We start from the raw sequence: 13,443 nt of genomic DNA, 5'->3' as shown, positions 1-13,443 counted from the left end.
AATGTCTTCAGGTGGTGTCCTGTGTCTCCTTGTAGTGGAGGGAGGAATAAATCACCCATGGTTGAGAACCACTGCCTTGGAGGGTTGTTTTGTGGAGCAAAATGAAGTGTGACATCTCAAAGCACCTAAAAGGGTTCTTAAAATGTAATAGGGACTCAACAAATGATGGTTTTCCTCTAAAATTTGGCATTGGAGAATAGTATCTTATACATGGAGTTAACTCAGTGTAAGTCTGCTGAAACATGGAAGACAAATAATCCTGTGTTAATAATAATAATTTATATAGCTACTAATTTGAGAAATCATTTGTTACAGGTATTTGTGTGTATACATAGAAGGTGACCCTCACCTCTAAAGCCAGACCTATCAGGCTTCAATTGCTGTCTCTTCCAATTAATACTGTGTGCTCTGGTGAAGTCCTTCACACTTCCTGAGGGACTTTATCTGTAAAATACCTTATTAATAAAATGGAGTAACAGTGACATGTATATCATGGTGTTGGATGATTCAGTCACTCATTCATTCAATGTATACCTATTGAGCATCTCTTATGTTCCAGGTATAGGAAATGTGAGACAGTCTCTGCCATGTTGAGAATTCGTTAGTGAGGAATCAAATGATGAACAAATAAATTAAAAATGTAATAATTCCAGGATGTAACAGTTGTTCTGAAGATAAAGAGAGGTAACAAGGATAAAGAATAATAGAAGATGCCCTCTTAGATAGCGTAGTCAAGGAAATCCCCTCTTATAAGGCAGTATTTGAGCAGAGACTTGAATGAAGGGAGAGAAAGACAGTATGGTCATATCTGGGGCAAGGGCACCCGAGGGAGAAAACACAGCAAGTGCAGAGACATGAAGATATTAATGATCTTGGATTGTTCATGGCACAGGAAGAGGCTAGGGTTGCTATAGGGAGTATATTGCGTAGTCAATTGTGACTATAGTGAATAGTATCAGTTCACTTGTAGATTTTTATGGTTTTTTTCTTATCACCAAGTACTCTTTTTTAGGAAACTCAAAAATTTATATAATGTAGGAAGTGAGATGAGGTTCTTAGGTGGTATCATCCTGCTTGACATGTTATTGAAGAACAGTTCCATAGAGGCAACTATCCAAGAAAATGGAACAAGATGAAAATAATCTTGTCGAATTTAATGTGTGGTGGCAACGTTTTGTGGCTTGAAGTGTAAGGGATGAGAACAGCATGTGAATTCCAAGAAAGCATCACAGAATGGAAAGTGGATTTACAACGTGTCAGACAGGGTGGCAACATCTTGTGGCATGTGGCTTGTATCTCGGTGATGGGAAAGGTGTGTCCTGTGACTGCTTCTCGCCTGTGGCACACCACAAGGGAGAAGGAGTTGGCAGCCACGTCCAAGATACATCAGCAGTAAGTTTAGCATATGACCAGCCACGATCTTCTTTTTTTATTTTTCCTAAAAATATGATTCTTTTTTTTTACTTATCCCAAAGGGCTCTACATAAAACAGAAATGAAGGAAGATTGAAGGAGAGAGGATAGGAGGCAGTTATGAGACTTAACATCTTTTTTAGACTAACCATATTGGACTTAGGATCCCAACACATGTGACAAGCATACTAAAGTACTTTTTTATATTTTATTTTTACTTTTTAACATGCGTTTAGTTGGTTAAAATTTGCTTCATTGAGAATATTGCATGGTGAGTCGAAAATCTCAGTATCAACAAGCGCAAAGTTCAGAGGAGGGTAGCCAAGTACAAAGGAAATAAAATGGAGAACAGTTGAAGCGAAAGAAGTCTACTCTGTTGAGGCTTTAGTGAAGGAAGGGTACTATCAAAACTGAAGACTTAAGCAAAAAGAAAGTTAGAATACAAGAAAAGAAAGAGGAAAGGCGGGTGATGGTGGGAGGCGTTCACCACCAAGACTTGTTACACTTGAAATCCAAGTAAAAGGTAAACTAAAAATAAATTCTGAGTTTAATCACTAACCTCATAGCAATTTAGTTTTATGTGTTTGTGTCATGTGTGGGAAGTCAACTGACTTCAGGCAGAATCACCTTTACTAAAGACAAGTTTAGAGCATGGATACCGAAACTGTATAGTATTGGGACTATAGCAATTAGTGTATGAATTTATCATACTCTCTCCAAAGGGCTTATTTTGAGTTAGGAAATTATGTAATTAATGCAGAAACACTTATCAAAATGAGCTCAGTTGACACTTGTGGTCTGGATCAAGAATAAAAATATCATCCAGTATGGTATAGGGTGTAATTATTAGGTTTATGGTCAAAAGTTCATCAGCAAGCAACAAATTGATACAGTGCACGTAGGAACTTCCCAACATAAGACCTTATTTATTTAACACAGAGCCTATGGGAACATAAAAATTATATTAAATAACATTCATAAGTAGTTTAGAAACAAACAAAAAAATAAGTGTTAGTGTGATGTATCACCTGTAATGGCTGAAACGATGCTTACTGTAACATAATGGTACCTAATAGGGTAAGTAATCATTCCATAACTAAACCATTGGGATGAGAAATGCTTTCTCACTATTGAGAGAGAGAAATGATACGAGTGCTTTAGCCAGAGACATGTCCCAGGGGAATTAAAATTAAGTACACTTTTAAATGGTGGTTAAAATGATGAGCTCTGCAAGATTTTGTATGATTTTCATTAAAAAATTACATATTTTACCCATCATCCTACCAAAATTAATAATCTATCTAATCCCAGCCTTTTAGATTAACCAGCCTTCCTTGCCTTGCTCATGTCGACACTGTGAACCCTGTGCTTGGTTTGCCTCATTTCTGTTTTCCAGTTCTATTCCTGAACACCTCTACTTAGCTCTGCTCATCTCCTGTCTGTGGCCTCCCCCTCCTACCCCTCAAGTCTGGTCCTTGGTGCTCCTCCTCTGGCTGTGTCTAGATTTCTGTGTTGGTCACGAGGTGTCCTCACTTCAATTAGGGCTGTAACCAAGATTTCAGTCATACCAGACAGTCTGCGTATCTAACCTCACCTGAAATGAGTCCACATGCCTGGAATTTCAGTTATTTTTAAAATAAAGAGACTTGTTCACAACGTCTATCTGTCAAACCTTTAGAGGGTGACAAAAGTTTCAGGAGGAAGTCAATTTTTTTGTGTATACAATATAATCTTTTGAATTTGTGGTAGGTGCAAATTGAGGAAAATATAGATGTACTCTGATGCAGAAATCAGACTTTGAGTAATGTTTGGGTTTAAATTTGTTAGAAGCACTAGTATTTTCTTACAGACTGGAAGGAGAAAACCACTCCCAGATATCTTAATTTTTCTGACTAACAGAGAAGCCTTCACAGTTTATGTAATGATGGGTTCAATTAACACAAGTCTTGTGATTCATTTGCAATCTAAGCGAACAAGTTCCAGCCCATAAATTTTTACAGATGTTTGTGATCATCATGTATTTGGCTGTTGATGGTCAAAGAAATTAAACAGGAACTGGTAGCTAACAAAAAATATCTCAGAAAGTTTTTTGCTCTTTTCAGTTAACAATAGAAGATAAAGAACGAATGTAAATTTAAGTTTACATAAACGTTTTCCCTAACCTACTGGCCAAATCACTTTCTTTGTTTATTGATCTCATGTGGTCAAGGAAAGTAAATATTCTGTAACCTACTCTCTCTCATTAAAAAGGGAAACTTCAACTCAGCTTTTAAATTCCACCAAACTTTTAAAAATGCAATGCTAACTTAAATTTTTTAAACTAAGTTTACTCTAAAAAATTCCAGCCTATAATTTCTCATGTCTACCATTTTGTTCTTATCAATTATGAATCTAGTTGAGCCATACTACACTGATATACTGAGAAAGAAAACCGAACTCATATTGGAGGCATGACTGTAGAAATAGAGAACCAATAGAAGCATGGCCTCAACATCCTTCTTCCACCTTTCAACCAGAATTTATCCCAGCAAAGTGAATTATGTTTTGCTCTCAATTCTTTCTTTCCCTTTTTTAAGGAAATAGTTTAGCTGTCTCACATAACAAAAAAGTATTCATAAATATTTTATTAAAACCTGTCTAATTTCTTATATGTTTTCTTAACATTTGTTTTATTTTTTTAATAATTCACTCAGCATATATAACATCTGTTTAAAATATTTGACCAAATCAGCTCTATCGACGTAAATCAACCAAACAGTTGCAATACAGGGAAAAACTGCCATATAATTCTTGTGTAACCCATCACTGAATCACTGTGAAGGGACTTATGTTTGGAAAGCTTTTAATTTTTGTTCCTAGAAACAGATGTGAAAATTCACTCATATCCCACATTGTCTAGTTCAAGCAGCTGTAAATTATTTCATGGATTACACTTGAATGAAACGAATGTCCTGGGATTATTTCATCTAGGCAGCTGTTATTTCCTTAAATTAAATGAAAACAATTCTTTGCTTGATTAATTCTTGGTTATTTGGATTGCATAAAGATAAAGTGCTCATGTGTTTAGTCATAAATTAGTTCATTTTTCTCTATAGTAACCCTGTGATTCAAAAGATGCATCACAAGTTTATCGGCTACCTTTAAAAATAAATTACTGCTTTGGGCTTTCTATTGTGAAAAAGAATAAATATGGTACTCTTCTTTTAAATATAATATTCATATATAATGCACACATTTCACTTGTAAAGAAAGTTAGACATAAGAAGTGTCACTGCTTGATTTTAACTGCTGGGCTGATAATTCTATCAACTTTTCTCAGCCATATGGTCTATAGCTTCATTCCATACTCCATTACTCCAGACTTGCCCTTCTAATACCAAACATCCATATGGATATCTTGACGATAGCTCCATCTAAGCATGTGTGAAACCAAAGATGTTATCTCTTCCTATATTCCCTGAAAGTGGTAATATAGAGAAACCTGCAAGGATTTCACATGCAGTTATTCACGACAACCTGTTGAATCTTCCTCTGAAATTACCTTCTGATGCATTTCTCTCTCTTGCTACTGTTACTTCCTTACCCCAGGCCCTCAGCAGCTGATACATCCATTACGGAGGATACAGGCTTCTTCCTGCCTCGACTCCTTGTTTCCAGTTTTCACTTTGCCAAATGGCTGTAGGCAAGTGCAACATATGTATTCCTTCAAAAACCAATTTTCCAAAAGCGAATTCCACATAAAGATCAACTTGTCAAATAGTTGATTAACCAAGTTTATCAAATTATACAAAAATCTTCTCTTGAGACAGGTGTCTGATAAGTGCTCTGAGTGATGTCTCAGGGGAGCTCAGGCCTATCATTTGCAGAAAAAAAAAAGTCTTGTAGTCAGCAAATATCAGTGAATGCCTACCCTGTGCTACACACACTTCTAAGACAGTGAGATTACAATAGTAAGTGAGAAAAACTTATTTCGTATCTCTAGTTATCAGAAAAGCAATTTTGTAAATTTAGAAAATTGTTTATTTCAATAAGTACATCTACAATGATCTCTATAAAACACAGATTCAATGACTCTATCTCCCTTCATCATCTGAGACTAAACTCTTTTCCAGTATTACATTCTTCTATCCCTATACATCTCAGGTTATGGTCATATAGCTGTATAACTTTCCCTGATATACTATGTCCCTTCAAATCTCTGCTTTTTCATGTTCTTACATCCCTCTGAAGAGTCCTTTACCACCTGGTGTGGCTTGTATACTTTTACTCAACTGTTACCTCATTATTCAACTTCCTAATAATTCTTTTATCATTTAGGTTTCAGTTAGAAAACTGAAACTAATCTACATGATTAAAATAGAATACTGTCAAGTGCTGACAGATAATATTTGGCAGTTTCGTGGGTTTGTTTTTAACTTCAGTTAGTTGATTTTTTACATGTTTTCCATAACATATAAAACATTTATTTTTGTTTTTTTTCTGGGATAGAGCAGATCACATTACATTATAGTTATCTAACTTCTTAACTAGACATTAACAGTCACTACAGAGTTTGACTTCAAAGTATCGAAATAGAACAAGTATATTTTTAAAAATTCCCATGAGGTTATTTTTACATAATCTTTCTCTACCACTGTTACCTTAAGAATCATGAGATTCCTTGATGAAAAAGTATTACTGCTTGCTTCAAAGAAATTTCTAGTTGGCTAGAGTCTCTCCTTAATATTACTGACTTTGGGAACTCTGATATCTCTTCCGTGTGACAGACCTTTAGATATTTGAAGTTTGCCATTTGTGGAGATACGCATTTAGCTTGGGGAGCATATTTGGCTCTCTCTGCTTGGTTCTGAGTTGAGCAAAAGGAGGGGATCTGGCCTCTATGAACCAGGTCCTGAGTGCTTTGGGCCAACTGCTGCAGAGGTTGTGATTTGGCTTCACTGATCGTTTCCATCAGAGGTTGTGGGTCACTGTTCTAATGTCATATATGATCTTTCCATTGTCTTTTTGTACGTTCAGTCTCTCAGTCCTCTCTTTTAGTCATTCTCTCCCTGGCAGGAAGTTGGCCAAAAGACAAGACTCAAGATCCAAATCTTCACTGCTTCATGATCGTCGACTTGTCTCCGTAGTCAGTTTTATCACAAGAGCTTCTTAATCTTTTCGGTATTGTATTAAAATGGTGATCATCTGATGAGAGAGTGGCTGCATAAAAGCATATAAGGCTCTGGATAGAGTTCAGTGGACTGGCATCATGACCACTATGACAAAAACAAGAGGAATTAAAAGTGTGTTTAAGATGCTTCAGAACCAAGAACCCCAATTATCCAACCAAGGCTAAGAGAACAATCCCACAGGTCATAAAGATCAGCCTTGGTGAGCCAAGTAGCTTTTTCCTTAAAGTGATAGATAGCCTTTTCTACCTTACCTGTTTCATTGAGCCAAGTATAGCAAGAACTATTAGCAATTGCACAGGTACTGTCGTGACTAGTGAACAGGAAATCTAGATTGTCCATCACTGCTCTTGCCAAGGAATTGAGACTGATCTGTATTTCGTCTGAGGTAGAGGTGATATTATTTATAACTTCTGTCCGAATTAAAATGATCTATGTCTCATAGCCTTTTGTTTGTATGATTCTTATTATTGGAAGCACTGCTTTGATTGTTTGCATAAACAATAAGTCAGTAACTCCCCCAGGTAAAGTGCCTAAATAATTGAGGGTAACCTCATTTTGGAGCGCACATCTGAATTTCCTGCTTTGATGACTTATAGAATTAAGGTGTCTGTGCACAGATAAGTTTTGGAATACTGTTTCTAAAGTGCATGAAATATTAATTTGAGACAAGCAAAACTAGCCATCCTGGTTGCAGAGAAAGTAGTATCTGGTAGGAATACATGGATATCCAGGAAAAAAGAAATTATTCATAGCATGAAGTTGAAACCAAGACCTTACATTAGCCTGTTTACACATTGTATCTATATTAGTCTCTTCCAGATACTAAGTAATTGGCCCATCATTCCAGGAAATTCTGAATTCAAATTTAGAATTACCTAGGGTCTAATTGATAGTTTGTAATATTTTTTTTCTTTATCTGTGAAGGGCATTGCTAGGAAAGTAGCAAATGACCTTGTTTAAGGTCATTTGTCCACGTAAGTGCAAGTGAAATGCCATTGGCTGTAATTCCTCTTTGATCTCATTTGTTGAGACTGGAAATAGCCCTAGGTTTTTACCATGGAGGTCTGGTGAGGAATGGCATATCCAGCAATCAGTAAGCTTGAAGGTACTATTTGGGAAATCTGAGACTGGTGTTAGAATAATTATGCTCTGATCTAACAATTTAGTAAGAAGGGAATAAAAGAAGAAGGGCCATTATGGGTGGGTGATAACCAGGGGTCTGTAGAAATTAGAAGAAGAATGTAAATAAGCAGATAAAAAACAAAATAGTAATTAGGCAAGGTTTTGATCCAATATCTTGTGCAGAAGCTGTCCACTATCTGAGGTCATCGGATTGTTCTGAGGATCTTGGGTCATCTGTCTACTGTGAAGATCAGCTGCTTCTAGAGAATCTTCATTTTGATGGTCCCCTATTAGAGTGGGCTTCCAATTTGGTTGGTTCTGGATGTTCTTTAGTTGTGAAATGTGAGCCCAAGGATTTACTCCAGGGAGCTTTCCTTTTGTATTTGTTGTTAACAATATCAGATAGAATCCCTTCCAATGAGGTTCAAGAGCAACTTTTCTCTGATGTATCTCCCAACAGATGAAATCTTATGGTTGAATGTCATGAAGAGGCTTGTTTAAGATGTTTGAATGCAACCTTAACCTGTTAGTGATAGGACTGAGTATAGTCCATGAGTCTCTGGCAACATTTTTGCGATGTCTACATGCATCAGGGCAGAGTATAGTATTGTAGGTAAATCCTGATGCACTTGGGCCTTCCAGTAACTAGTTCACAGGGAAATAAAGAATGTGTTCTCTAGGGAGTGGACCATATTGGCATAAGGGTGCGTGGGAGTACCTTTGACCAAGGGAGCTCAAGGGTTTCTGAAAGTTTCGTTAATTTTATTTCAAGATGTCTTTGATTCTTTTCACCTTTCAGAGTTTGTAGGTGATAAGAGCAGTGTGGTTTCTGAGGTAAAGGGTAATACTTTAAAGAGTTTTTTTGTTTTTTTTTAATAATATTTCCTGTGAAGTGTGTGTCTTGGTCACTTAATATAAAAGTTTATATTCCCAAGATTGGAATCCACAAAATCGACGAGCTTTTTAGCAACTGTGAAGATTATAGCTTTTGGCAAAGAGATGTTTAAACTCACCCTGAAATTATATAGACATTCAATAACTAAAATATGTTCAAATCTCATGAAAAGTAGAAGCTATATAAAATACATCATGAGGTGTTCAAAGGACCTTCGAAGCTTTGGTTCCTGGTCATTTCCCACATTCACAGGTTCTCTAGAGTTATGCTGTTGACAAGTGCATGTGACTTAAAAATGACCTCAGCTGTCTTTTTAAAGTTTCCCCAGCCATGTTGATTTAAGATAGTAACCAATTTATCTGTACCATGATGAGTAGTTTCATGGAGAAATTTAGCTAATATCGATTTGAAACCGTCTAGTGCCACCAAGCGGCTGTCTTGGGAGCACCTGAGATGATCTGAGTGAAGCCAGAACCACTTTCTTTTTCCATTTTTCTTTTCAAAATGAGGGGCTAAATATTGATATTTTTATAATGGTTTCTTTGAATTCTTTAAGGATTCATCCTTTAAGAGTTTCGATGGGATCAAAACTGTTGTTAAGGCTGCTTTGTTTGGCAAATGATCTGCTGGAGTATTTCTTTTAGCTTCCATGTTATTTCTTTTTTACAGCAGCAGCTACCTCTTTATGAAGTAAGAGTGCATCTAAAAGTGTGTTAAACATCTTGTCCATTTTTGATGGGGGTTCCAGCAGAGATGACCCTTTGTTTCCAAAGCATCCCAAAGTCATGGTTTTTTTAAAAAAGCATGCCTGATATATATTTACTCTGTGGTCTTTGGCTAGTTGATAAGCTCAAGGGAGGGCAGTGGCTTTGCCCTTTGGGCTGATTTTTCCCTCGGGTAGAGGACTGTATTCTACAGGCAAGCTTAAATTGGTGTTAGCGTGTTCTGCTCCAGTTTCAAGTTTTGAGGTATGATCTGTCAACAAATAACATTAGGTCAGAGTTTTCAACGGGAGTCCTTAAAAACACTGAATGAGGTATAGCGAGTTCCTAATTGAGCTAAGAAAATGTTAAGGTCCCCTTCCCCTGGTTGGGGGGAGGAGGGTGGGCAAGTCAGGGTGTCTCAGTGGTGAATAGTGGTGAATAGTGAATAGTGTGAGGGGGAGAGACTAACAGAATCTCATGGGAGGCTAATTAGCTAACTGAAAAGTGTTGTGTGTTCTCAGGCAGTAGGACTGTCTGCCGCATGACATGAGGAACCATGAGAAGAGAGGGGCGCTTATAACTAGTTAAGCAGAAGCAGCGAGTTTTGAAGGGGTGGCTATTACCCCACAACAAGGGGACTATACCTATACAACTGGGTCAAGGTGATGAGTTTTTTTTTTGACTCCCATGAAGTTAAGTTGAACCTCTAAGGACACACCCAGATTGCTCATATGCAAGTAGATGAAAGGATTTCATTTGGGGTTGCCTGTGGAAGTAGTGTGTTGACTAATCTTCTTCAGATAACAGAAGGTGTGTTTATGACTTAGACTAGTCACAATCTCAGGAAAATTTGACACTTGTTTGCCATATTCAGTTCTTAGAAACAAAATTCAGCTGAGTAGATGATTCATGAATCAGGCAGCATCCAATCTAGCAGGAAGAAAGGAACTCCAAGGAGCTGTACAAAATGAAAGACTTTTATAGACAGAAGGCAGTGGATGCAGGAAGCTATACTAGCAAACAACAGGTTGGTCGTGGCAAGGTCACTTTCCTTTAGGGGACAGCAGGGGTCTATCAGGCAAATTAACTCACTAGTGCTGACCAGGTGATTCCTGATTGTTTAGGATTCCATTGCTGAGAGAGCTTAAACTGTGATTAAATTAAGTATCAGTTTGGTAACGTGGGCTTAGCATAAGCAACTTCGTTATGGGCCTGTTGTCTTATTTTAACACAGCTAGAATCCTCTCGATTGTTTGTGAGAGGTCTAAGATGTTTGGATAGTCTACAGCCTTATCAGGAAAGAGCGATTTCCCTTCTTATATAGGTAGTATCCTCAATCGTGGATTATGTTTTGGCAAAATTATAATTTATCTTTTGAAACTTTATGTCCCTCTTTTGCTAAGGCTGAGAGCAAGTAAATAGAATCCTTTTTACAAGATTCCTTATCCTCTGAATAAAGCAAGAGATCATGTACAAATTGCATCAGGACTAAATTACAAGAGAAACAGACTTTTTAAGTGTTGATTGAGGGCCTGGAAAAAAAATAGGAGGCTTCAGTGAACACCTGGGGTGTGACTATACCGGTATACTATTGTCCTTCCAAGGTGCAGACAAAAAGGAATGGTTTAGAATGAAAAAAGAGAAGGCTTCAGGTATATTGTGATTGGAGGGTGTTGGATGGGGAAGCTCAAAGCAGGCAAATTAGAAATGAATGACCTTGTGTGATTGGTTTGGGAGCATATTTGTCTTCCTCTGGATTGTTCTTAGTTGGAAGGGGGAAGTCACTGACTAACTCCTGACCATTTGGGGCCAATTGCTGTAGAGATTATGGTTGACTTCTGTGAGTGGTTACAAAAGAAGTTGTGGATCCACGTCCCAAAGTCATATATGGTCTGCCCATCGTCCAGACAGATGCATCTCTCACCATTTTGCTCCTGTAAATCTTCTCATGTAATCTTCTCCAACTACATCTAGAAATAATTTGAAAACTAATTGATGCATGAGGTAAGATTTTTGCAAAGTGGAAATATAATGTTTTGCTAACCAACTACTGGCAGATATCTGAAAACCTGGACTTTTCTCCTTTATTCTATTAGAGTTAATTTTTTTCTCTGCAATTGTTTATGTTGTTACAGAGGATCTTGATGATTTAAGAATGGAGGGAGTAACTACCCTGGTACCTTCTGGGAACAAATTTAACCAAGGTCGAGCTACTCATTCTGCTGAACCTCAGGCCAAAGTCACACTGAACATCTGTTCAAGGTGTGCCAGGTAAAGCAAATAATAGGTATATCTTTGTATAAACATGATATTGATTTTTTTTAATCTAAGATTTTGATGCAAAGGGTGTACTCCTCTGTGTTAAGAAAATCTTTCCTTCTGGTTATCTTTTGTGCTGACATTGACAGGGAGTTAGTTGTACAGTTATCCTTGTGCCCAATGCCACTCAGACCGACAATGAATCAAAGCGTTTAGATTGTCTTTACTTCACAGCTGGAGACTATTTTAAGACTTTCTGTCTCTGAATTTCCTTTGCTGTCTGCCCTTCTGTTCCTTTTCAAAGGAAGATTCAAGGGGCTCTAAAAGTTCAAAGCCACTCTAAACACCTGCATAAAGGACAGTTTGCCCAGGTACAGTTTTAGATCTGATATTATTGGCCTCTTAACGTGCTCCTCATCCTGTTCACCTCCTGGAAAGAATTTAATCAGCTTGATGCCTTTCAGTGTTGGCAGCTGAAAGCAATCCTTGCATACACTGTATGTGGCCAAAGAAGTAGCTTAAGTTACTGCCAAGTCAGCTCCCGGTGCTGGTCTAGCAGAAACTCACCAAATAGCTAGAATTCATTCTTTTGTAGGAACTAAATCTCATTTGCAAAGAGGCTTTTAAGCCTGTTTAAATGATAAAACAAGCCTTCTAACCCTTATGTAAATGGTGAAGATTAGCAAGAACAATGCGCTGGCTGGCCAGTTTTATCTCCTTTTCTTTATGTCTCGCTGTTCTATTGTACAGTTTGAGAGGGGATTAGTGGCTTGGAACTGGGTGGGGGGGGAAGTGTAGGAAAATCAAATCAGATTTTTGTAGCTTTTCCTTGCCTTTACCCCTTTGGAATTTTAATTGTCATAGGCTTAGAAGAATAAAAAGAAATAGAAATAAAAATAAATAGAAAATCAGGGGATATTATTTGAGACCATTAAGAGAAATGGCATAGCACAGTGAAAACACCAATGGAAACGTTGCTTCAGACAAGTAATATTTGGGTGGATTGATTTTTCGATTAGGGCTGTGAAGAAAACGGCTAATATTTATGTGATGATATTTAGGCATCCTGAGTGTGCAAGGTCATCTATGGAAGAGTTGTTTGGCAGTTTAAAAGAACTTTATAGTGTATTTGTACATTTACAGTTTGACTGGAGAGAGGTTGGTGCTTGGTCCTTGGTCCTTCATATTATTTGTAGAAGATTGGGATATGAGGTGTTTTCTTTTTGAAAGGAAATCCTATGAAAACGGTATGTTTTACTAAAGTATTAAGGATTTGAATTGGGAAAGGACCAAACCCATTCATAGCCCTATATTATTTACATTCAGTTTCCCAGTGATAAGTTAGATTATAAATTACAGGCCACCTGCATTTAAGGTAAACTCCTAACTGAAATTTTTGAATAATAATTACATTTATTGTGTTCTTTCTGTGTGACCAAAGTACACAGCTAGTGAGTGGCAAAACACAGTTTCAAACCCAAGCAATATAGCTTGACAGTCTGCCTGCTTAGTTGTTTTGTTTTATTACTAAACACCAAGCTATTGTCTGAAGTTGAAGAAGGAAGCCTGAAATAGATAGAAATGATGAGCTACAAAGAGATTTAGGTGTCTGAAATGCTGCGAGTTCATGATTGCCTTGATGGAGAATAAGGCAATACTGTACTTTCAAAATCAAGATTGATTCAGGGAAATCAATGGAAGAAGTATGGTAGAAGACACTAGGCTGTTGATTTTAGAGTAGCTGCTGTAGCCAGAGTTTAGAGTGGAAGAAAAACTAATATCAGTTGTCAAAAACTGTGAGGAACCTGAAAATTTACTCTGTTTGCAACCTAATACTGTTTTATGATGCTGGCAAAAGACATGAAACTCCTGGGTCAGAG

At 37.3% G+C, this 13,443-nt stretch overlaps 1 protein-coding gene across 1 annotated transcript in view; it reads left to right on the top strand.

Moving 5' to 3' along the window:
* The window catches only part of C17H8orf34 (chromosome 17 C8orf34 homolog), a 338,603-nt gene that overhangs the window by 178,754 nt on the left and 146,406 nt on the right, over positions 1–13,443 (top strand). Inside the window, exon 8 of the mRNA XM_036830419.1 lies at positions 11,440–11,575. Within this exon, the coding sequence (XP_036686314.1) occupies positions 11,440–11,575 (136 nt within the window). The remainder of the gene's footprint in view (positions 1–11,439; positions 11,576–13,443) is intronic.

Source organism: Balaenoptera musculus, chromosome 17 (genome assembly GCF_009873245.2).
Source record: "Balaenoptera musculus isolate JJ_BM4_2016_0621 chromosome 17, mBalMus1.pri.v3, whole genome shotgun sequence".
Taxonomy (NCBI): Eukaryota; Metazoa; Chordata; class Mammalia; order Artiodactyla; family Balaenopteridae; genus Balaenoptera; species Balaenoptera musculus.
Note: the sequence above shows the minus strand (reverse complement) of the source record. Positions and strands in the feature narration are given on the sequence as shown.